Consider the following 26,374-nt stretch of genomic DNA (forward strand, 5'->3'; position numbering starts at 1 on the left):
TTTTATAGAATTTTAGATACAAAGATTTGAATTGGAACATTGTTTAAAAAATAGAATTAAAAAATATTTTTTTATTGGTTGGCATTCCTTGGTTACATACATGCCATCTGTTATGTTGTGGATGAATCTAATTGAATATTGAAAGTGTGCTTTTTTCTTATTCTTTTTCTCTTTATGAACTACTTTTCTGCAATTTGAATGATTTACCTAATATATTTATTGTTTTGGATCTAAAAGATTGATGTAATATTATTATTTAGATCTGTAATTAAGTTAATGCAATAATGTAATTTAATAATATTTTTGAAACTATTTGGTTTATTTGATAAATGAGATATGAGAATGACTAGTCTAGTAACTAGGATTGTAAATTGTAATGATTAGTATTACATAATAAATTGATGTTTGGGAATCGCTGGTGTTTGAGGATGTTTTCGATAATTGGCTGCCATCTGTGGCGTATGGATGTAATTGAATATTGATAGAGAGTACAGTTCCGGTTGTTTTGGTAGAACTGTTTTGTTTTTTTTGTTTTTTATTTTTTTTGGATTGGATATATGTGCAGCACGTAGAAATGCGGATGGTCGAGATGGTTTAATGTGGGCGGGATTGCGAGAGTTACGTCCGGTGGTGGGGCGGTAGTGTCTCGCTCAATCGGAGGCGCTCGGACGTGCGCCGATCCGCACCGTATATATGGGCGCGCGGCTCGCTTTTCACAAACATTTTCCAAGAGGCAAGGAGAGAAGACACGCGAGAGATGCAGCGGCCGCCTGTTCTACATCACAAAAGTGCATAATTCGAAGCGGTGTGCCGAATCAAAGGGGCAACTTTGGATTATTATGGAGCTCGCCAAAAGTCCCACATCGAAACTGTTCGTGACGTCTGCGGTCGAAATCAGAGACGAGTTTGAAGAGGTAAATGTCAAAAAAAAAAAAACGAATACAAAAATAAAAGAAACACACACACACACACGCATATACATATACATACACACACACACATACACACAAGCAAACGGCAAACAACGAAAATACGGGAGAAGAAAGCAGGCGGAATCCGAATGCGAGAAACGACGGGAGAAAGGGAGACGGAGATGGTGAGGAAGGAAAAAGAGCGCAGCACCGAACGGGAGAGTGAACAGAGAAAAAGGAAAAAAAAAAAACGGTTTCACGTTCGGGAGCGATGGGCGGCCATTGTGGATCGCCCCGACCTCTTCTTCTTCTTCTTCCTCCTCCATCTATTTTATGCTTCACGCTGCTTTCTTTTTAGGCGGGCAATTCGAATGTATGCATGCCCATCCGATATCGCGTGCGATCCTGGGTGTCGTCCGTTTCGCACCCAGCAATCTGTCTGTAAGAGAGAAGGACGTTCTCTGCATGGGAACGGAGAGAACAAAAAAAAACGAAAGAATCCTGCACACATAACCTACAAAAACGACCACCACAACAAACAACAAACTCGGTGTCCGCTCCTTGAAAAGAGACAAAACAAAACCATCGAGAGAGATCCCCACCTCTTTGATTCATCACCGAAATCTAATTATCCATCAATTCCAATTAGACTGCGTCTAAGCTCCTCTTCATGTTTTTACTTTTGTAGGTTATGTTTACGTGTGCAGGGGGGCCCCACTATTTCCCTACTCGATTGTTTGTTTATTTCGCCTGCTTTTTTTATTTATTTCGTTTCTGTTTTATTCATTTGTTTCGATTAATTGTGTTGTGCTGCATACTCGTATTTGCATTCTTTACAAACAACCACGTATAAATAGAATGATAACAGCATATGCGGTTTTAAGTTTCGAAACGTTCTCAAAAACGTCTCGGCAAATCTTCCTAGTTCGTTCGTTCGTTCGTTTGTACGTTTCAACATCCATTTCGCCTTATTCCTATTGCATTTCTAATTGCGATAAACGATAACTCAACAACGTGAATTACTAAATGCAAATACTCAACAGCTGTTTAACTCAACCAATTCAGCACCATCAATCCAATACTATACAACTGTTTAACTTATTTATGTGAAACTTCAATAATTCAAATTCAATTTAACCCAATTGTTCAATAACTTTTTAACTCTAATACTTTCAATTTCGAAATTTCATTTCATCTTTTAAATTCAATTAATCACAATATATGTTAAAATCAGACTAATTCAATATTAGCAAATTATTTTAAATATTTATTTTAAACTTTTATCTTAAATTATTGCTGATTGTACAACATGAATTACTTAATGAAAATAGAATTTCTCCATGTAAAATATAATTCAATAATGTAATTCAATATTATCAAATTGTTTCACTTATTTTTTTTTGTTAATAATTTTAAATTATTGCAAAACTTGAATGATTTAATAACATGTTTAACAAAATGTAAATTGAATAAGAAATTGAGATTGTTTGAATTTAATTTTTGATTACATAAGTTTGAAATTTCGAAGATATTTCTACTGATTTTGTAAAAATAATTTGTTTTGAATTACTGAATTGAAATTTATTTTTTTTTTGATTTATAATGATTCGTACTTGCACTACATATTTGTAATTGAAGATTCGGTGATCATTGCTGTGGCATGTAAATATTTAGCATTTTGATCTTTGTTCTCGTTCGGACCAATTAGAATTTTTTGTTTTCAAGTAATAAAACAAAGCCATCTTGGAACGTAATATTTTCTACATAAACTACGATTTTAACATATTATATAATTAAAATCTAATTGATGGATTTGCTAAATTTTGATTAATGACAATACCTGATTTGATTTCATGACGTGTAAATTACGCAAATGCAAAAATGCGTTTACGTCATCTGGTTGCAACGACACGAAAATGACGCTGTTTTTGCTGCACTTACGACAGTAGCACAAATATAAACATGACTCTTAATAGCAGTACACAAATCAGTAGATCCAATGTTTTTTTTTTAAGAATCAATTGATCTTCGAACTGTTTCATCGTTATATTAAACAATAATTTGATCGTGAGAATCGCGAATCTCTTTGTATCATAATAATTGAAATATTGAACGTTTGTTAAATTATGATTAGTCTTGTCGCAGCAAGTTTTAAATTGCACATTTAAAGTTTGTATTTGAATTTTAAACGCATTCATCCAAGAATGCTGCGTGCGACGGATGTACCCTTTGTCATTCATGATCAAATAGTGTGTGTGTGTCTGTAGTAGGGGAGTCGTTGCTAGAGTAACAAGTCTTAACAACACATCCCGCGGCGTAGGGATGTATTTTTTTTGATAGCCTGCTAACTGCGAAATACAAAAAAACAACAACTTATATAAATGTTTATCAATAGATTGTAAAGACATCAAGAAAAACTTTATCGTTTTTCTATTAGAAATTTTAATTTGCCCCAATGATTGCGTTTTGTTATCGGAATATAAATACTATATAGTATGAGTTTCCTTTTAGGGTACATCAAATGTTCGATAAGATGCGTATGTTCATTTTCCCCTGTCCGTAGTTTTGGAGATTAGACTAATGGGCATTCGCATCGTCGAGTGCCGCACGTATGAATACATACACCCTTTCATTACATTTTTTTTTTCTCAAAAGGGGGGAAAACTCTTTATCATTTACAGTAGGGCATTATTAATAAAATTCAACTTTAGTACAGTTTACTTTGAATTAATAAAGAATAAATGATGATTAAAGTTAGTACTCGTTTTCATCTTAAATTTCTTTGCTCAGTGAAACTTGTACTTACCTGCATGATGGTTGTACTGGCTTGTATTTATTCAAGAAGAAAATTGTAATTTGAACTTTACACTCTTTAAGTTATTTATAGAAGTTTCTTTTAAATATAGTACGGAGTTTATTTTTGGGGTTTTCCATGTATTTATTAATTTACAATTAGTTGCAAAGCTTATTATGCAATTATCATGTTTTTCTGGTTACTTACGAGAATAACAGTTAAACTTTATTGATTTATTTAAAAAAAAAATAGTTAAAAAATACGACAGTTATTACACTCTTATCCATCTTGTTTAATTATGTAGACAAGAAAGCGTTATTTAAAAAAAAAATTAGTGTTATTTGCAAATTTGACATGTTTAATAAAAATCAAAGTTTAATGTTTTACAGTCATTCGTGTATTTTATACTTGGATGTAATAATAAACCTTGAGTGGGAAAGGAAATTGTACAACGTTTGTTTTGAAAGAGAAATATTACTTTAAACTTTTAAAATTTGCTTGTAATTGAAATTTGCAACTTTAATTGTTCTTTTCTATAATTTGTCACGTTTAGGAATTGAAGTTTTTCGATAATTAAAACTGAAAAATTGCATTGAATTTAATAAGTAAAATATGATTTGTAACGATCGGAATTTTTATGTGTTTAAATGGAAATTAAATTGAAATTGTTTTGAATAGAATTGAAAAGGATGAATTTATAAATTCATCAATTGAATTAAATGAATAGGATTTGAATTTGTTAAATAATTGCGTAAATAAAAAATAATGATTGAATTAAAATTTGTTCTGAAAACAAAATGATTTAAAACTTCAGTTGATTTAAATGAAAATTCACAATTGAAATTGTTTAATCGTGAGTATGAACTGAAGTTGTTAATCTATTGAAATTGTGTTTTTTTTTTAATTATTTGTGCAAAACGTGAATTCATAACATGAAATGACTCATGAAGTTAATCACTTTGTTGAATGTTACATTTTTTTATTTCATTACTGTAGGAGAATAGAAGGAAAAGAAATATATGTTTCATCGTTCGTAATTTGACTTGTAAGGCAGGATAAGTCAACCAACATTGTACGAGCGTGAGTAGTAGCACAAGTGGGTTAGACATTGGAACTGTTCTGCTTTTTTGTTGTTGTTGTTGTTGATGATGGATATGGTTAATAATAATCTTTATTAAAGTTTTGTATGTGAATACTGTGCAGGCAAATGCGAATAAAACATTATTATTTTTGTTATTGAATAAGAAAGATGATATGGAAGGATGGATGATATTATTAGATTCTGATTCGAATCGAATCAAAGGTGGCCGCGTTTCGTTTCCTATGAAATACGTTATTTGCGATTTTAATTCATAATGCTGCTGCACGTGGAAAGGTTAGCAAGAGGTATAATATTGAATTCGCGTTCGCATACGATTCCTTTTTTCCGCCCTTGACTTCTTTTCTTCTCCTCCTCCTCAAATAAATAACTTTTGCAAATCAATGCACTTTGTTTTCTATAACTTGTTAATTAGTAATAACTTTGTCATCGCGCTGCGAAGTGAGCAATTTCAGTCTAAACAAATAAGTTTTCTTTTCGTCTCTCCTTCCTCTCTCACCTTTCTGAATGTATGTGTGTGTGTATCATCGATATCATCATCATTCGGTATCCGATGATATTTCGCCAAGCTTTTGGATGATGGATAATTAACTTTCTCGCTCCGACGCGGCTCCGAACGCTGCTGTATCAAATATCCAATTATTATTCACCACTCTTGTTTATAAGGTAGAATATTTTTAATCGAACTTTGTGAATAATATGCGCGTAAAAATACGTATCCAACTCGAACGTGACGAAACAGAGCTTATCACGGTTAATTTCGATGTTGAGAACCTTTCGACTTGTGTGAAAATTTGTTAAAACTAATTGAAGCTTTACAAAGTATGTTTTCCGTGGCTACTGCAATTTCAGAAACCACTCAAATCTCGTGCTTCAAATGCGAAAGTTTCAACTTTGAGCGGCAAAGCGAAGCTGCTGCACGTGTATTATTAACCTCTGGCGCATTGTTTATTAATTTCAGATTTGCCAATTAATTTTCCAAAACTAAATTTATTGTTGTTATCATTATTATAATTAATTATAAATATTTTATGTTTCGCTCGTGACCTTTTTTCCAACGTGCAATTTGCGTGAGCGTTTTTTTTAGTTTTCCATCGATTTACTTCAACTTTAATTAATTTATTTTCAATGGGCAGTATTTCATCAAAATCACGTAATATTCGTATAACTGATGCACATTGAATTTAATTACATGATGTATTCTATTAAACAACTTTTAAATACTTAATGAAGTTCAGCAGATTCCAGTTTTCAACTTAACATTTTAATTATTCAATATTTGATTTTTATATAAAAGTTATTGCTTTGATTATTTATTGAATTCACATAGAATATGCGCTTTATAATAAGTACTTGCGTCTCTCCAATGCATAATTTGCAGAAATGTTTTATTATTATTATATTCAGACTTTGTTACGAAATACAGAAATTGTGAGTTCGATCAATTTGGGTGTTTGCGGTTCAAATATTATTGTCATAACGTGATATCAAATTTGTTTTTAGAAAGTCTCTGGCCAATTTTCATGATATTGAATGTACAGTAATATCGCTTTACATATATACCCTACATTTACTAATTGAGATATATTTAATTTTGTGAAAAGTACATGTAATTGAATTAGTTTTGTACATTTTGTCGGGGAAACAAGAATTTTGTTTATAAAAAAAACTCTGATTATGAAAATTGAAGAAAAAAAAAATACTAATTCTGAATATTTCGTGAATTTGTATAATTTGGTCACCAATCACTTTCTTCGGTTATCATTAAGTGCATTAAGACTATACGTCTTTAATATCTAGAAATTTTCCTTTGTTTGTTGAGCGTTGATTACGATAATAACAAACTGAATAATGAATTTGTAATAACTGATCTTTCTTCACATGAATAATCAACAGCACTAAATGTTATCGTTCATATAATAAATCAGTTGGCACAGAGATTCTCCGAACTGGTGTCGTCTCATTCAAATCTAGTTTGAAATCAAAACTTGCGAATTATTTTGTTTTATTCCCGCTCCTCGCGTTTGTTATATTTATTTTTTTTTCTTCTACTTCTTTGTACAATCTTCGATGTAAGCATATATCGATCTCATGCCCGAATAGGAAAATAAACCACTCTGGCAACTAGTTAAGGACTTTCCAAAGAAAATCTTAAGTTTCGTGCGGCGTTCTATATAAATTTCTTTTTATTGTTGCTCCCTTTATACTGTTTATAACTTTTTCCTCTCTCCTCTTGTTTTTGTGTCACTAATGATTGCTGTTGTATCTTTTGACGTGAAAAATCATTATTTAATCTGTTATTTACTTGTTACAAAACTTCCAATCCAATTAAATGCTGTTTCCTAATGAAGAAGAAATTGATTATAGATTTTCTAAAAGTTATTGCTTTTGTGTATATAAAATGTTTGATTACCGGAGTAATAAAATATTTTTGTAAAATTTAATAGTTTTATAGCTGTAATTGGATTTTATAGTGCTTGAGGCCTAATCCTATATGTGTATATATAATTTTTAAATAACAGCTTAGATTTTCATGAGAAAATAGAAAGAAAATGTGTAAAACAATTGTGTTTGATAAGTTTAGGATCCCGAGTTTCGCAACAGTTCATAAAATCAGGTTAGAAGTGCAATTATGTTGCGGTGGCATAATAGCAATTTTGCGCGAGTCTAAGATTGCATCGAGAAGGAATATAATTGAGTCTGCAAGTGCAATTAAGGTAACACTGTCCAGCTGTTATTTCGATACAAAAAAAAATATAAACACAAACTTGTGTCGCAGCATAACTAACAGTATATATATATATATAGAGCGCGTGAAAAACTGGACTTTTGCAACTTTTCTACCTGAAAAATTGTGATTGGAAATAATGTAAACAATTATGCGCGTAATTGCATTATTTACTATATTAATTGATTCGGAATTATTCATTATTTGTCGACGCATTCATTGATTCGGAATGTAGCGGGAGATTACAATTTCTCCTCCTCGTTCCGCAAATACGAAACGTATTTTTGTTTGTTTTGTAAATATTCATTGCAATTAGTCGAAGTACTAAATATTAATTTGTAAAACTCTTGGAATCGCCGATGCACATTATTTATGTTTCGTAAACGTTTATCTTGAGGAGGAGGAGGAGGAGGACGCGTTCGGAATATTCAACAAGAATCGCGCATCTCTGGAGCATCTTTCGACATCGCATATATTCGAGGTTTAATTATTATTATTATTAATATAATAATTATTTTCTTTTAAGCATTTGAAAGTTTACTCTGTTTACGCTTGAGCTTAATTTAACGATGATTTCGCCCAGTAAACAGTTTTATTTTATCAATGTAACTTACGGGATTTGTTTGCTCTTTCTGTAGTTTTATTCATCCAATGACCATTCCGATAGGTTTTCTTAAATAACTCTGTTTTTTCGCTTTCTTTTCATTAGCTAATTGTTAAGTAAACATCCCGGCTTTCAACAGGTTTTTATCTTGTGATTGTGCTTATATATATATGAGTGTATGTTGTTATCACGTTCAGTTTGGAAGTGCAACAATGAAAAGCAGCGTTTCAGAGTTCAATAAACCCGCCGCTTGAATGGTGAGCCCTTTTTCCTTCCTCCGTTCAGGTGGGTCTCCCTCTGAATGAGGCCTTTTGTTGCTTGCTCTGTTTTTTTTGTGTGTGTGTGTGTATGTTCATCCCACTGCAGCTTAATGTAATTAGTAAATTGATAACTGAATCAATTGAAAGGACTCGACGCGATTTCTTGCTCGCTGCAATATCATGTGAATTGTGTGTATACACTATAAATATGCCACTTAGAAATCAATACTGAAATTAATTGCTTCGTGTGTTTTTTTCTTCTTTACGTTTTGATGTTGCAAACTTTCAAAAGACTCTCTCTCGTGCGCGAATGTCTTTTTTTGTTTGCTCGTTTCGGTTGGGAAGGGACAGAAGACCCTTTAATTTTCCGCTATTTGTTTATTAAACGAAATGAATTTTATATTTGCGTTCATTAAAACGGAACTTGCATGATGCATGCATGATGCATATGTATATACGGTGTATGTGTACGAGCACGGGGCATTTTGTTAATTAATTCTATGTTCCGTAACTGGAAGTTAATTTGCAAGTTTCGGCTTCCAAAAAGAAGAGGTGTACTGAGTGAGTTGCGCTTGCGAGAGTGAGATGACAAGGAAATAGATGTAGCGTACGAACACAACGGGGATGATGATGTTCTGTGTGCGTGGGTGTCGTTGGAACAGAACAGATTTGAAGCGTTGCTAATTACAAAAATAAAAAGCATCCCTTTTCCAACCTTTCGGCAAAATTCTAAATTAATTATATACGATCACACATTTGTATTAATCTTTCGCTCATTATATTTGTTTCTCATTGTTGTTGTTGATCGATAAATGAAATTCTCTCTATTTAACCGTTCAATCGATGCTCTTATGTAATACAGCCACCGCAAGAGAAGACAAATTATCGTTTCGCAACGTGTGTACTCTCTTTGGTGACGTGCATATACGGACATATGCTAACTGAGACGTACATGCTTGCTGTACGTTCTGGCATTGCTGAATACACGTTGTCAGTTGCGAATGCCTTTGCCTAAGTTCAATTAATTAATTTAAAACGTAACATTCATCGTGTATATGCACGACCTCCGTCGAGGTATCGGACGCAACAATAACATTTTTTTTTCTTCTCTTCTTAATAAATGTATTATTAAGACCTGTTCCATAGTCGTATCTTATCTTATTATGTGCATACACAAATTATATTGTAGTCGCCCGTAATGATACGGATTCCAGGCAGCCAAAGATATTCAATCTATGCAACGAAAAGAACGTGGTGTAAAGATCAAAGAAGAACTAACGATGTTTACGTCCCTGATATTCCCGGAAATGAAAAAAAAATAACAACAACTTCTACCTGTATTGCGCTATAGTTACACGGAAAAGTCCCAATTAACTAGGCAATAGGAAAGAAGCATTTCCAACTTACGTGTATATATATATTTTTTTTTTCATTTAAACGTATTTTCGCTACTCGGACGAAGTTGTTGAGGCAACCAACCACTTGTTAAGAACACCCCGCAGACTCGACGTGCAAAACAATCCTCCCTTCGATGTTGTCTGTGTGTGTGTGTGTGTCGGTTGGAAATCTATAAATAGAGCATACAGAATTTCCATCCGCCAAGTTCGGTTCTTGTTGCGTAATTCAGCGTGATTATGTTGTCCGCAGTGTACGTATTGCTGCTGGTGCTGCTGCTGCTCATAGTTTCCAGAATCCCGCTCGCTCGGTTGTCAGGTCCGATCTTTTCAAACTTCCATTTCCAGTTCGTTTAATATTAATTTTCTGCGAATCTAATATGTGGAATCTCCATGAACGTCGATTTACCCCTCCTGCAGTTGACTGTTTCGTTCCTTTCTCCTCTTTCGCTAATTGCCGATATTACATTCAGTAATTTATTCCATGTCCAAACACATTCAATTGCCAACTTTTCGATTTGCTATTGTTGAATTGTGATATATAAGATTTATAAAGTATTTGTGTTTGTCTTTTGTAATGTAATGTACGTTGATATCAGGTGTTGTTGTATGTTGATATTCATATTTTATCTTCATGGTATTAATGTATTTGTTGGATTGTTTTATAGAAATTGGAAAGGAATTATCAGTACCTGCAGAACTTGACGTCGGGATTGAGCGACAAGGAGTCACACGACGTGCTGAACAATGCGCTGCTCAAGGATAAGGGGTACGATGACGTGTCCATCGGATTGCTGGGTACGATATTGGCGGAGCCTCAGAACGCGGCGAAATGCTATACACATTTGACATTGATCACGAGGGATGGGATGGGACTCGTCCTCGCCCATCTCTCTCAACTAGTGCTGGAGCGATTCTTGCGTTTGATCGAGGCAGCCAAGATCCAGGTGCTGTGGCTGGTCAAGGAGATGATAAAGAATGCCGTCAGCAACGTGGACAACGTGTGCCTGAATCTTATGAGACACGCGGCCGGCGGCGACGTCCTCCCCAAAAACATAAGTCTCATAGAGGCACTTCTGGACATGTTCATAGAGTATCGCGGCTGGCTGGAGAAGCATCCCGTTCTGCTTCCATCCGTGATCTACACGTATTTAAGGATAATCGAGGACCACAATGCGCCCTACCTGACTGCCCTCAGACAGAAGGAAGTGACTTTCGTTATCGGTTTGTTGAGAGAGCGGTTCGCGGAGTGTATGGTGATCGGACGGGATTTGGTGAGGTTGTTGCAAAACGTGGCGCGAATACCCGAGTTCGAGCAGTTGTGGCGAGACATTTTAGCGAATCCGAAGAGCCTCAGTCCGACGTTCACCGGTGTTCTGCAATTGCTACAAACTAGGACTTCGCGACGCTACCTGCAATCCCGCCTGACGCCGGACATGGAGCGGAAATTGGTTTTCCTCACTTCGCAGGTGCGCTTCGGGAATCACAAGCGATACCAGGACTGGTTCCAAAGGCAGTACCTCGCTACCCCGGAATCCCAGAGCTTGAGGTGCGACATGATCAGGTTCATCGTGGGAGTCATTCATCCGACGAATGAGCTACTGTGCTCGGAGATCATACCGAGGTGGGCAGTGATCGGGTGGCTTCTGACTACGTGCACCTCGACAGTGGCAGTGTCGAACGCTAAACTGGCGCTATTCTACGACTGGCTGTTCTTCGACAGTGACAGAGACAATATCATGAACATCGAGCCGGCCATTCTTGTTATGCATCATTCGATGAGATCGCATCCACCCGTCTCTGCGACTCTCCTCGACTTCCTCTGTCGAATCATATCGAACTTTTATCCCCCTCTTGCAGACAAAGTGCGCACGGGCATCTTCTCATCGCTAAAGCAGATTCTGGACAAGCGCGTTCTGCCATCGCTGCTACACCTCTTTGACAACACGAAACTCGACAGGGATTTGAGAAATATGATTCGGACTACTTTCAAAGAGTTTTGCGTGCAACCGATGGAGTCATCGTCGAAGGCGACGGCGGAGGATTTCGGAGCACCCAAAATTGACGGCGAGAATGAATTCAACAATCACATTCTGGATAGTGAACCTGCGTTTAGCGATGACGAGGAAGAGTCTGCAGCTGTTCCATCGCAGCATCTGCACGAGGACGATACAGATGACGATGATATTCCCTTGGTCAAGCTGAAAGAGAAAAGCGACAAGGGTAACGATCAGATAATCGATGGACCTATGAGGTCGGCACTTAACCGGTTGCAAAGTGAAAAGGAAAAGGAGAAGCGGTGCCAACTGATGGAGGCGTTAATCGAGCACGTGGTGTTGCTGAATGAGGACAGTGAAGTGATTCCTGTGCTTGCGAAGGCTCTGTGTGCGAACGTGCTGCAGGAGGACTTGAAGAGTATTGTGTTCCCGAATAATGTGAACGAACAAACGTTGCAGGACAGCATCCGGTCGCCGGTGTTCGTAATTTTCAAATTCCTCTATCTTAGGTGTACTAGTGACGATACGGGTAAACAGACTCTGCTCAGACTATTAGCGGAGATACACAACATACAGTGCAACGTGGGGTACCTGCTGTTGTACTTTCTGAAGATCCAAGTGAGGTCTGACCAGAAACGTGACGAGTCGACGAAAGTGAACACGCTGAAGATCAGCGTATACAAGGAGTTCTGTCAGAACGTCGAGAAAAAGGTGGACAATTGTTTATATGACGATCTGAATGCGTGCCACGCCACGGAGAACAATCTGATGTTGTTTTTAGTTCCAGACCTGTATAAAGATTTCAAACAGCAGACAGTGAACAACGCTCAAATACTACGGGTGATATTGTCGACGATAGACGCGACGCAGCTGCAAGACTTGGTCGGGAAGATCATGCAAGGACGTCTGATGATGTTCAAAACGGACAGTCTGCAGTCTCTGCTAAAGACGAGCCTCAACTGGGAGAGCATAGAACAGTTCTTCCTGTGGCAGCTGGTCCAGGCCCACGACATATCCGTGGAGTCGATCATACCGTTGATCTCGCATCTGGACTACGCTCAGCACGCGGAGGCCTTGACCGCCATCACGCTGATGCTGAAGCAAGAGAAACCGACGGCGGACTTCGTCAAGTACCTGTTCTCGCGCGACGTGCGGGACAAGGGCGACCCCCTAGTGTTCACGATGATAAGACATTGGTGTGATAGTTACATTGACAAAGTGGGTGAGCTCGTGGCGAGTCTGTTGAGCACCAGGTATCCGGCGACGTCGCCCAACAAGCGGAAACGGTCGAACGTGAAGAGCATCAGCTCGGCGGTGCCGAGCGCCGACCAAGTGCTGGGACATTTGGACCAACTGAGAGTCCGTTGCGAACGGCACAACGCCCTCGCTCTGTACAACCTCGACTCCATGCAGAAGGCGCTCGTCCTCGCCCAAAACAACAGCAACGACAGCCAGAAGAAACAATTCAGCGACCTGTTCGCCCTCACCGAGGACGAAGACACCATCACCACAAAGAATAAGGTCTCCAGGGGACGAAAGCCCGCATCAAAATCGGCCGCGGCCAACAAAAGAAACGCCAAGGAGGTCTCGGAGTCCTCCGAGGACACCAGTGAGGTAAAAGCACACTTTCCCATTTTTTTTTAAAACCAAACTCCTCCTTCCCTCTCTACCTACCGAAACCATCGACATGACGAATGTTTTTCTACTTTCATTCTTCTTGCAATGCCGTTTACCTAGTTATCCGTATATTCGTGAATAGACATAGCGTATGTCTATTTACCTATTCGACATTAACCAATATTTGATATTCAGAACAAATTGGAGATCTGCAGGTGAATTGCCAGACATCGTCCAAACTTCCATTTGCAAATAAACCACCAAAACACACATTTGTATCCGTAATTATAATTACGCAAATAATTCTTCTTCAAACTTGGCGACCAATTGGTCTCCGGGGAGTACTCCTATACTCGACCCTTCTTTAATACCGGGAAATTATTATATTTAATATCACGTCCAACCTACCCTCCTATCTCCCCCTTAACAAACAAGAAGGATAATCTTGTTGTCGCTGGCTGGTAGTCGCAGTATTTATAATTCTCGGGGGGCAATGGTACAAAAATTGCTGTAAGCAGAACCATATAGCACATATTTAAGTGTTTTTACGACGCCTATTACGGTTTCAATTTATGTACCAATGCACGGACGTGCACTGCAGCTACCTGACAGATCGCCATAACAAACGTTGTTTGCTTCCTTTCGACATTCAATCGCGCTGCAAATATGTATAAACATATCCCACTGAAACCCCTTTCTTAAAAACAATTTAATCGAAACATTCTTCTAACAAAGAAAAAGTATAATATTGCTAGCACTAATTTCCAAAAGAGCGTTCAAAATAAATGTAAACAGGTGATTTCGTCACATATTTCATCAATTCCAATCCATTAGGATTAACTTTTTGTTTTGTTTTCACATGCATCCATATCAAAAGGTTTAATTTGATTTAATGTGTGTGTGTGGTATTTGCGACAACAAAGAATCTGTTTTCGTGCACTTTCATTAGCTGATTTCAAATGTTGGACGTCGATGATGATAATAATTATTATTGCTATTAACGTCATCGTTGTGCCCGGATCCGTTTACAGGGAATTGATTTTGGAATTTCCCCGAATTTGGTCCATGTCTGGTTGCAGAGCAAATACAGCATCAAAGGGAGGGAATTATTAATTAGTGCGAAACTCGTGTGTTTTTTTTTTTATCTTAATACCGACAATTCCGTTCGCAGAATATTTAAAAAAAAAATATATCACGTACATTTATAATTTCGGAGAATTATCTGTATTGATTATAATTTAATTCAATTATTTCTATTAATAAGGAAAAAGTAAATATTTATTAATTAACAGAAATCGTCGCTGTTACAGTGTAACCGGTAGAAAGTTATTTGCAAAGCATTATACTTGTCACATGCAGCGAAGATTGAAAGTTGCAATATCTAGCACACCGTATTCGAAGCTGTTAAAGTTAAATTGCTAATGCCCTACGCGTGAATCATCCTTAATCCAAGGCGATTTATATATAAAACGGTAGTGCTCCATCGTATCCCAAACCAAATATACTCGAATTGTTTTATATGTATCCAATATTATTTCGTACCAAATTTGCTCACTTTAATATTCGAACTTTATTATTTTAAACATTTATTGACTCTTAACTATTTACTTATTTCATTATTGCTTGTGAAATATTTACCAATTAGCATGTGAAATATATTTTACAACAGTTCGTTTTTGAACGAAGAATATTTTTCGAATACAATTTCTTAAAGAGTTTTGATATTAATGAATCGTTATTATTAACGAATTCAATAATATTATGAGATGATGAAACAGATGTGTTGTTTACTTCATTTAATAATATTTATGTTATAAAATCGTGGAGGATGTTTTTCTTTGTTTATGGATATTTATTTGAGCGCTGTAGTTGTAAAGTTTTAAATTTATTCTGCCTTTGAACTTTGCTTGAACAAATACTATCTGCTGAAGATTATTCGTGTTGGGCTTCGTGCTGGAGTAAACATATTTCAGTAACTGAAGCCGATTTATAGATTCGTGCCGTCTTCTACATTTCTATTATTAGTCAATTAAGATATTTTCAATACTTTTATAAGTCATTAGTGTTGTGATCTTGAAGATACATTTTCTTCATTGAATTGTTCGCCTTGTCGTCGTCGTCGTCTCGCGCTACGGTTTCGCTAAAAGCTTATTTAAGTGGATCGCAAAACGTATTACATACATACATACATAGTTTCATTATAACTTGCATCAAAAAGTTGGATGCCTTTGTACCGTATTCCCGCATATAATTGGATTGTGATCGTGGTGTATCGCCGATTTTTCGATACACAATTGGATTTTGAGCTCTCGTCCTGGTCAATTCGGCGATTGAAATCGGAACACACTTCAAGTTTGCGCGGACTTTGGTTTCCCCGGGGAGCAGATGAAAAAAAAAATGAAAGAAAAGGTGCGCGTTGCTTATAATAACTGGTGTTTCACTTCCCATAAGTAACTGTACTGTATCCCCCGCTGGGAGTGAGGAGGTTCTTTGGAAAAATGCTGAGTTAGAGGATGGGAAGTGGTGTGCATCCCTCGCGCGAGCTTAACAATATTTTATGCGGCATATTCACTCGACTCCTGATCGTCAGACTAAACCCATTAGTCTTTTGTGGGTGAAGGATTACTGCAGTAAATCCTCTTTTTTAAATAACATTAATCCCGATTTTGTGGCGTCTTCAATTAACATCCCATTAGTTTATAGAGACGCGTGCGTGCGTGCGTACAGTGTCCACCCTGTATATTTTAATTTCAATTAATGTTTGCGCGCTAATAGCACATGCACTCTATCGATCAAAGTTGCTTGCTTGCTTGCGTTGGCCCCGTTTTATTTTATTTATAATTTCATTTAGCAAGCAAGTCGAATCCATCCATCTATCCATCCTCTCGAGCCTTTGGGCGCTCAGTGAAATAATATCTTTTCCCCACTCAAAACTTGTTCCCTTAAACATTTCATAAACTAATTGATCTAATTGTGTGTTTGTTTGTGTTTCAGGAGGAGGAAATCGTGAAGCCAAAACAAGCGAAGAAAAGGAAAAAGGTTATGTCGGATAGTGATTGACGGAACCAAATATTTTTAAAATTCGTGTACCTATAAAAAAAAAATATTATTTTTTTTTTATATATTATATATATATGATTCACTTTTTCTTTATGTTTACCATCATTTATTATTATTATTATTATTGATTTTTCTCTCTGATACTTTTTTCTTTGTTACATTATTATCACTTATTTTTTTGTTTTGTTTTCTGTTTCCCTTCTAAACTTTTCTTTTTGTAGACATGAAGCGGATAAAGCGAATAGAAAAATACTGTTGGTGTGTGTGTACAAGTACTACTAAAACTATCAAGAAAGAGAACTTTATGATACAAGAAAAAAAAGATAATACATTTATATATATATGAATAAGAAAATGAGGAAATCCGCCAAAGCAAAACAAAAACCCAACGATTTTTCAATCACACTGCCTGCTACGATTTGTATTCTGTTTTTTTTTCTTTATTAATGATGATGATGATGACTATTATTATATATTTTTTTTAATTCCTTGGAGGAGAAAAATTCTTAATTAATTTTGTTAATTATTTTAAACGTTATTTAATGACATATTTTTTTTTTCCCTTTTTATATATACATATTATATAAATATTATTATTATTTTCTTTGTGTATTGTATATCTATATATAGAATTTATTTGTAAATAATTGTTATACTGTTAGTTGACTCCCCCTGTTGCTGTTCTTTCGAAAATTATCACATTTTCTTCTGTTTTCAACTATCATTTTCAGGGCTTTTTTGTTTTGTTATGTTGTTTTTTTTTTTTGAATTTTACTAAAAACTAATTGAGAGTTTACTTTAAATAAAAAAAAAGCAAACAACATGCGGAGGAGTAAGAGAGTGAGAGAGAGAGAGAGAGAAAGTGGGAAACGTGATTCACTGTGTACATTATAATCTTTTTATTACAAAAAAAAATATTCTTAATATGAACTTGTAAATATAGAAGTTTTGTAAATATATTTATAAACGAATCGTAATAAAAACAAAAGAGAAAGATGAAGGTAATATGTGGGAGAGATGTTCGTGTGAAGAGAATTCCTGGTGGATTTATGAGCTTTTCATTATGTTCCGACGCGTGGAACTGTCGGAACTTGGAAGACAGATGGCGCTGGAACGTTTTTGTTTTTCGGCGTGGAAAATGATCGGGAAAAAGGGTGTTGTTTCGCCTTGTTTTTTTCTTTCATGTTGTTTTGTTAATACGAAAAAAAAATGAGAGGAAAAAGAAAATTGAAAATAAAACGAAAAGAAATTGATTTTTTATATACAGAAACCGATTGTCTTATTATTTAGTTTTTTTTTTTTAAATTTTTGAACGAACGTCGTTTTAAGGGTTGATATTCTGAAACTATCTTCAGACGATACATTCTGCACTTTATTTCTATGCGTAAGCTTTATTTGCAAATGAATTATTTGATGATTGATTCTGTTAATACATTCTGATTGAATTGAGTTCAGTGAACAGGCGATTTACGAGTTGATAATTCAGCCCTTGAAAAATTTGAAATGTTTAAATTCTCTTGAATTCATGATATTGATTTTTTACTGTTGGAAATAATGCTTTGTTATGCAGCGTTTCATTAAGATTTTTTTCTGGAATTGGCAGCAGTGCTTAATGACATTTTAAATCTGAATCCAATTTGATGGATCTGTCAAAGTTTATGTATTTTGTTTAGGGTGGTGTGTCTATGGTTTGCATGCGAAGTTTTGCAATCCAATTGAACGATGGATAAGCGGGGAAGTTTGGAGCTGTTGAACCTGGAAGGCAGTAATTACACAAAGAGCAGTTCCTTTTCACCAGAGACAGCGGAGACGAGGATCTTCAGCAAGCCAGAAAATGTAAGTTCGCTTTAATCGTAACAACACGGATTTACATTATGTGCGAATTGATGCTGCAGCGATGGGGAAAAACGTCGCCGAGCAAAAGCTACTGCTCCTCTAGTTCTACTTCCACAGAGAATGTAGTATCCACACTCGAAAGGCACAAGGTATTTATGCACTTTGGATTAGTTTATAGATGCTGCAAACACATAAACAAACGCTTATTTTGTAATAACTTTTGCTATCATTGGATACACAAGTCTGATAATAATAATTACACTTTTTTTCAGGGCAATTCTGCTTCAGGAATTGAGGCTACATTGTCAAATAGACCAGATGATCCCCCTTTAGTGCTTGGTGAAAGAGTTGCTGGACAAGCTAGGGATGTCACCTATCTGTGTCCTTATTATGGCCCAGCAAGAGGCGTGCTGACAGTGACTAATTACAAGCTGTATTTCCGATCGGTCGACAAAGAAATGCCGTACGTTATAGACGTGGCTTTGGGCGTGGTTTCGCGTATCGAAAAAGTGGGCGGGCAATCGTCCAGAGGCGAAAACGCTTACGGAATTGAAGTCTTCTGCAAGGATATGCGAAATTTACGTTTCGCGCACAAACAGGAGAATCACTCGAGGAGGGACGTTTTCGAGAAACTGCAACAGTTCACGTTTCCGCTTTCTCATAAGCTCAAGTTGTTTGCTTTTGAATACAGCGAGAATTTCGCGGAGAACGGATGGGCCATATACGAACCGATCGCAGAGTTGAAAAGAATGGTAATTATATATATTTTCGTTTTGATCTCGGTATTTATATGTATGTATGTTTGCTGCAGGGGATCAACAATGATATGTGGAAAATATCGAAGATTAATGAGAATCACGAGGTTTGCGACAGCTACCCTGCTGTGTGGGCGGTGCCTGCTCAGGCGACGGACGACGATCTGAGGGCGGTCGCAGCTTACAGGAGCAGAGGGCGGATTCCGGTTCTGAGTTGGATACACCCCGAATCTCAAGCAACCATAACCAGGTGTTCTCAACCGCTTGTGGGCGTCAGCGGGAAAAGATGCAGGGAGGACGAGAAGTATATCCAGTTGATTATGGATGCGAACGCCCAAAGTCACAAAATGTTCATAATGGATGCACGTCCGAGCGCGAACGCAATTGCGAACAAAGCGAAAGGGGGCGGGTACGAATCTGAGGACGCCTACCAAAATGCAGAACTTGTATTCCTCGACATCCACAACATTCACGTAATGCGCGAATCTCTGCGCAAAGTCAAGGAGCTCTGCTTCCCGACGATCGAAGAGACTCGTTGGATGTCCGGGGTGGAATCCACCTACTGGTTGAAACATATCAAGTGTATTTTGGCAGGTGCCGTGAGAATTGTGGATAAAGTGGAGAACCACAAAAATTCAGTATTAGTCCATTGCTCGGACGGTTGGGACAGAACCGCTCAATTGACAGCTTTGGCTATGCTGATGCTCGACCCTTACTACCGTACGATTAAGGGCTTTGAGGTACTAATCGAGAAGGAGTGGATATCCTTCGGACACAAATTCCAGCAGAGGATAGGTCACGGCGATGATCACCATTCCGATGCTGACAGATCACCGGTATTCTTGCAGTTCATCGACTGCGTATGGCAGATTACGCAGCAGTTCAGTAATGCTTTCGAGTTTAACGAATGCTTCCTCATCACCATCCTAGACCATCTGTATTCATGCCGTTTCGGCACGTTCTTGTGCAACAGCGAACGCGAACGACTTCAAGAAAGTGCGTTACCATTTTATGTAACTATGAATTTTACCTACTTAAATTTATTATTCTAGAATTGAAAGAGCAAACCAAATCACTGTGGTCCTTCACAAACTGTCAACTGGATTACTACAAGAATCCTTTGTATTGGGCCAACACACATCAGCAGCAAGTGTTAATTCCAGTCGCTAGTCTTCGTCACATAAATCTGTGGAAATCGTACTACTGCAGATGGAATCCAAGCATGAGGACACAGGTGACTTTTATTAGATGTTTTATCAAAGAATTTTACGCTAATCTGTGTGTATATTTCCTCAAGGACCCGGTTTATCAAAGGACCAGGGAATTGCTGATCATGAAAGAGCATATGGAAAAGCAGGTCGAGGAGAGCCTCCGAGAACAACAATCGCGGATATCAAGAAACAACATTTCCCCTGCCTAAGAGGAATACACAATTATCATTATTATTTTTTTTTAAAAAAACATAATTTATTTTTATTTTATATATTTTGAGTTCACCTAAGTTAGAGTCGATTGTATCCGCTCTTTTTGATCTCCGCCTCCAATTTGGCTTTAGTTATCCTGACACTTTTCAGATTTTGCAGGAACCTGAGCTCGCGGTTCCATTTCATCAATGCTTCATAGTTTTTCGTATTCATAACATCGGGTATTTCTGTAAATAACAATTATTATATAGCACCATTTTTTTTTTACTGAATTTCTAAATGTTATATATTTCTACACAAATTTAACGTTCTCTTACCTAAACCACACGTGTTGAACTCCTCAGTTTCTCTCTTCATGGTCATATTGATGATATCCTCCCTGCTGGCATGTTGCCTGTTCTTCCTCTGACCAATCGAATGTTTGATTTTGATCTGCTGCAGCTCTTCCTCGAATCGGTTCAAGTATTGGTTTATGAGCTCATAAGTCTGAGCTGCTGACATGCACTTCTCGTTCTCACTGATCTTACTCTGAAACCACTCGTACTTCTCACCAACCAAATTCATTTTCATGGCTGTTCCCAGCTTCGATTTTTCGCGATTCGAAACCCTAAAACATTAGAACGCAGTTAGTATAAACATAACCAAACAAATTAATGAAATTCAATACTTTTTCAGCTGTTTCGAGAAAGCCACAGTGCGACGACTGTTCGGATGCTTGCATTTGTCTATATCCAACTTCTTCTTGCTCACCTAAATTCAATTCAATTTGTATTAATTTGGAGGAAGATTGAAATTCACAACACTTACCATGTTTGCAAAATAAATATAACCTTTAAATGAAGAACGACTGCAACTGATTGAAACAACTGTTCGCACGTCAGATGGAATAATGGATTGTAGGCAACACATTATACGCGAGTGTATGGTATTTAGAGAATTTATTTAAATTGTATTTATCTTTGCATTTGCTTTGCATCGGTTAAAGAAAATAAGTGAAAATGCCGCCAGTCCAGAAAATAAACGTTTCCGTGATTGTATTCGATTTGTTGATGGAGAGGAGGAAGTCTCTTCAGATTTTGAAAGAGATCATCATCCACATGAATTTGGTGCACAAAAATGATAAAACCAGTTTGGTGCTGCTGCATTCCAAGGAGACTTCCGATTCAGATCATCCCAATATATCAGTTGCATTCATAGATAGAACATATGGGCTTGATCTCTGTACAATGGTTGAGGAGGCTAAAATTGGTGAGAATGGTAATTGGTTAGATGCACTTGTCGTAGGAGCTAATATACTTGGAGGATACAGTGATGTCAAAGGAGTTCACACCTCTCAGCTGATATTCATAACTGATATGAAACAGGAACTGACTGAAAGCAAAGAGTCCTCAGACTTGATTGATTTCATCAGGGAAAAATATATTTATCTATATGTAATTGGGCCTGATGTGCAGATCCCAGTTTGCTTATCTGATAAAACTGATATAAGCAAATGTGTTAAAGCAATGGACTTGGAGGACAACAAGAGTTGGAATCTGTTGAAAGAGATTTTGGTGGAAACTGAGGGTATTGTATGTGGAGCAGATTTTGGCTTGGATTTCTTACAATATTATGTGGAGGTGATTGAGAAACAGCAGTGGTTGGAACCTTTAACATTTAAAGGTTTTCCATTCCCAACAAAGACCTCAAGAATCATGGACACCCAAAACTTGCCAAAGTTGAATCCTATCGATAGACCACGTTGCAGGTACTATTTGGAGGAAGACGAGGAGCAGGAGATTGCGGCTGGAGATGTGGTCAAAGTGTATTACTTTCTGGACAGAATCATCGCAATACCGAAAATCTGCAGAGAGTCATTCGCATACAGAGGACCGAGACATTTCACTTTGATCGGGTTTATAAATTCCTGCGATTTACCGGAGGTGTATCTGGCAGGAGGAGAGATTCATAGCGTGCAAGTCGATCCGGAGAATTACAAGTATAAGGCGTTCGTGGCGCTCGTGCAAGCAACCAAGAAAGCCAACAAATTGGGCTTGGCTTTACGCTCTTACAACGCGAACAACGCGCCTCGTCTGTACGTCTTGATACCTTTGGACAACAAATTTCATATGGTTCCGCACGCTGAAGTGATTAAGGATGACGTGGATATTTCGGAGCCGAGCGAGAAGGATTACGCGAAAGGCGATCTCGTCGAGCAATATCGTGATAATTTGAGAGAATTATCGCTGAACACACGCCCTTTGCATCCTACATTGGAGGCGGGACCTTTCCACAAGTTGTACGTGAGAAACGCAGTTAGGATTTTCGTGGACGGCGAAACAAATGAGAGACCCCAGGAGGAAGCCAATGATAACATGAATGAATTGGAGGCATCGCCGAAGGTTTCCGTTGAGAAATCTGAACCCGAACACAAAGAAGCGAAAGTTTCGAGCGACGAAGATGATGAATGGTAGTCAACCAAGATAGCACCTGTGTCATATTATACCAAATTATTTACATATATTAACTAACAATTATTTTTGATAAATATTTATTTAGTTTTCATTTAATTAATGAAATTGTTACCTTATTTAACAACTATTTGTATACCTTTAATAAAAGTAGATTATTGTTTTCAAATAATTTTATGTTGCTTGATCCATTTCATACTAAATAGTTAGAATTGAAATAGAGTCGAAATTATGAATACATTTTTATATTTAGACAAAAAATTATAATAGCAACAACAAAATATCTGATTTCATTATAAAATTGTTGATATTTACGATAATAATGTAATAAATAACTTGTTTATAGTGTACAATAATAAAACTGAAGCAGATAATGTCGATATTAACTGATATTGTTATATGTTTTTCGGTGTATTCGAAATTTGTGGAATTTTTATCGTTCGCCGAGACTTTCACTGCGTTCTTGCTCTTTTGCTAATTAATGCCGCTTCTCGCGTCCGACCTTTAAAAGCGCTTGCATCTGCAGCCACGGGCGAATCATCATAATCATTCATCCTTTAATATACATGTTTTTTTTTTTCGTATATTACTTCTACTTTTGTTGCGAACTACAAACGTAATTACGTAATCCAAATGAAATTAATGATCGCTCCACTATTCGCCGCAAGTTGGGAGCATCGTTGCGAATGTGACATTTCCTTATAATATCAAGGATTCAATTCGTACGTCGCATTCCGTATGCAGCACGGGCGACGTTTTCAGAGTCGATCGCTGTTGTCACCAGACAACTTAAGAAAGGAGGTGGCGGGGAATGAGAAGGAATTATGAAATACGGAAATGATACTGAGCGGCGCACAATAATAATGATATATAAAAGTTTATTTACAGTTAGTTAACGTCGATGGCATTGTGTCCGCGTTTTTCCACAGAAGGACGTGATTTATTTTAAAAAGTTACAGCCGGAGAGCCGGCCGAGCCATTCATGCTGCACATGCACAACATTCCTCCTCCCATAAGAAACGAACGAGAAACAACAATGAGCGAAAAGACATCATGCAGCAGCGGCGGCGGCGTTTCGGTGCAAAGATACAGCACACAGCACCGCAATCGCCGATCGATGGGTGTGGAAGGAATTGAGAGATGATTCATCGATTCCCAAAGACTTATTATTTATTCGGCCATGGTTCTCGCATCTGGACACGATTTTTCGGATGCAATTAATTGTAATAGTTGCTAATTTCATTCATTGGTTACTCAGCAACGGGATTACCTTAGTAACCATTAATAGACGATTATTATTCGTTGCGGCCATCTGCGATTTGTGTTTCGCGTTGAAGAAGTATACACACACACATCACTTTCAAGGAAAGAAAATTTACAATGCGAAATTTGTAGCTACATTGATGCGCGCATTTTTTTTTCCTTCATTCATTCTTTCATAGTTCAAGGATTACGATGTTCCTGAATTATTTCATTTCAAATGCGGGTTCTGAATTGTAATAATCTTGTTACGTGGAATGTTTCCGACGATCCAACACATATCAAACAGATCCTCTTCAATTTGTCGCTGACGATGACCTCGGAAGCTGATGCAGTAAAGATTTTACTGCTCGAGAGTGAAGGGCCTAAAAGTAAGAGGATCCTACAGGTTCGGTGTTAGCCCATTTCATCAACAGATTTCTATAAATTACAACGATTCTTGCGAAAGCAATAAATTAATCATCAAAAACCAATCGCTTTATTTCGTGAAGTGCAATTGCAATTTAGCACACGAAATTTGTTACGGAAAGCCTTCAAGATCCGAACTTTGTCCTCGATCGATGCACAAGACGCTTCTTCCTGGTAGCGTTTCATCACATTCATGCACGTCATTCAAATTAGCGCTGTTTTCGCTAACCAATGCATAACATTCCGTTCTCACTTCCTCTTACATGATGTTACCTCTTCATCCTCAGCAGTAACGGTTTCCTTGCAAGATGCAAAAAATATCAAAAATTTGTATACTCACATTTATTCAATTTAACAGTGATTTTAAACAATACTTTTAACAGTAATTTTAGTAATATTTCTTGAATTTAAACAAATTGGTTAGATTGTGTAAATATTAAATTGAGAATTTGTATAATATGCCACGTCGGTTATGCAATGATTCGTTGTGTTGAACTATGACAATGAATCGAAACATCTAAAGCATGTTGAAGCAGATTACGTAAAAGCCTATTAATACAAATTAACTAGTTGCGACAGATCTTAAGAATCCGATATCCGATTTATATACTAATTCGATCGTTTTTCTTCTAATGATTTCTCCTTGACATAGAAACAGGATCAAATGGGAAAAATCGTAATTTATTCGTTTCTTTTCTACCTGTAATCCTTTCCTGCGGATTCGTGAAAATCTCTTTGCGTGTATATTTTTGAAGACGGCCCTGTCCCAATCATCCGTCCCCACCAAGAGTGTCTCTGAGACCGAAACACCTTGATCCAATTCCCGAGCATTTTTTCTCTCTCTTTCTCTCTTATTATTTATTATGCTGAACGATGATTATGATGATTATTACATTTTTAGTTTTTGTGCGCGCGACATTTTCGAAACCGTTTTCATGTCGCATTCAAATTTTCCTCGAGTTTTTCCCATCATTCTATTAGTTTTTTTTTTGTTCAATAATAAGAAAAAATGCTCACGTCCGACGTGAATTACGAATTGAAAAAACGGTCATGTAGGAGGTGTTTCTTCGCCTCGTCTATGCGTCGAACGGGAACACGGCAGAACGTTGAACCCCCGACGTGAAAATGCGTGAGTTCCTTCAAAAGGAAGACATCTTAAGATTAATATTGCTGCTTCTGCTGCTGATACTGCTGGAGAGGCCAAGATGTTAACCTTGCGCGAAGATTTTCGCACCAATAAAGGCCGCGTTGCGCGCAAATGCATTCGCAGGGTGTTGCTGTTGCGACCATTTACATTTTGTGCGAATACTTCGACGAATTCCTCAACGGTTACTAAGCTAATAACATTCAATGCGACTGTATTGCATAGAAATTGAACGGACGAAGCGCGAAGTGGAGGATCGAGAAAAAATATATATACAAACGCGTGTAAATAATGTAAGAAAGACACAGGATGTAGTCGGTTGGGAATAAAGAGTAGGTGCCGATGAATCTCCTGCTGAATCACCGACCTTTCAAAAAAATAAATCATTAATTTGGAGCCGGATTTAGAATGCAAGCACCATATCTAAAACTGGACCATTAATTACATCGAAAATATTTGATGACTAAAATGCTCCAAGCGTATTTCGCAAAGTCCAAGTTTTATGGATCAATTAAATAATCTGTGTTAATACTCAATAAGCAATTCTATTATCTCAGTTCAAAACAAACAGATAATCAAAACATTAACGACTAAATCTAATTAGTTTACATTAATTAAACCTTGCGTTAAATC

The 26,374-nt window shown here is 37.0% G+C and overlaps 4 protein-coding genes across 5 annotated transcripts; 3 read left to right on the plus strand and 1 right to left on the minus strand.

Annotated features, from left to right (window-relative positions):
- Positions 1–409: 409 nt before the first annotated feature.
- LOC108557162 (integrator complex subunit 3 homolog) lies at positions 410–16,491 on the plus strand. The gene is made up of 3 exons (XM_017913576.1): positions 410–914; positions 10,459–13,401; positions 16,399–16,491. Exons 1-3 carry the CDS (start codon positions 840–842, stop codon positions 16,462–16,464), a joined length of 3,084 nt encoding a protein of 1,027 aa, XP_017769065.1. The 5' UTR covers positions 410–839; the 3' UTR covers positions 16,465–16,491.
- A 1,571-nt stretch (positions 16,492–18,062) lies between these two features.
- On the plus strand, positions 18,063–20,493 carry LOC108557168 (myotubularin-related protein 2). Of its 2 annotated transcripts, XM_017913589.1 has the most exons (6): positions 18,063–18,300; positions 18,360–18,449; positions 18,573–19,052; positions 19,112–20,051; positions 20,108–20,289; positions 20,353–20,493. In XM_017913589.1, exons 1-6 carry the CDS (start codon positions 18,187–18,189, stop codon positions 20,473–20,475), a joined length of 1,929 nt encoding a protein of 642 aa, XP_017769078.1. In that variant the 5' UTR covers positions 18,063–18,186; the 3' UTR covers positions 20,476–20,493. The 2 variants fall into 2 exon arrangements, with proteins under 2 accessions (XP_017769078.1, XP_017769087.1); XM_017913598.1 differs by lacking the exon at positions 18,360–18,449.
- Positions 20,494–20,521: 28 nt separating this feature from the next.
- On the minus strand, positions 20,522–21,347 carry LOC108557180 (translation machinery-associated protein 16). Its single transcript, XM_017913610.1, has 4 exons — positions 21,287–21,347; positions 21,147–21,229; positions 20,797–21,086; positions 20,522–20,706 (listed from the first exon to the last, which is right to left on the minus strand). Exons 1-4 carry the CDS (start codon positions 21,287–21,289, stop codon positions 20,558–20,560), a joined length of 525 nt encoding a protein of 174 aa, XP_017769099.1. The 5' UTR covers positions 21,290–21,347; the 3' UTR covers positions 20,522–20,557.
- Positions 21,348–21,398: 51 nt separating this feature from the next.
- LOC108557122 lies at positions 21,399–23,094 on the plus strand. The gene has a single exon (XM_017913533.1). It carries the CDS (start codon positions 21,478–21,480, stop codon positions 22,930–22,932), a length of 1,455 nt encoding a protein of 484 aa, XP_017769022.1. The 5' UTR covers positions 21,399–21,477; the 3' UTR covers positions 22,933–23,094.
- The last annotated feature ends 3,280 nt before the right edge of the window (positions 23,095–26,374 follow it).

The sequence above is a fragment of the Nicrophorus vespilloides genome, unplaced genomic scaffold, assembly GCF_001412225.1.
Source record: "Nicrophorus vespilloides isolate i.1.1-1 unplaced genomic scaffold, Nicve_v1.0, whole genome shotgun sequence".
Lineage (NCBI taxonomy): Eukaryota > Metazoa > Arthropoda > Insecta > Coleoptera > Silphidae > Nicrophorus > Nicrophorus vespilloides.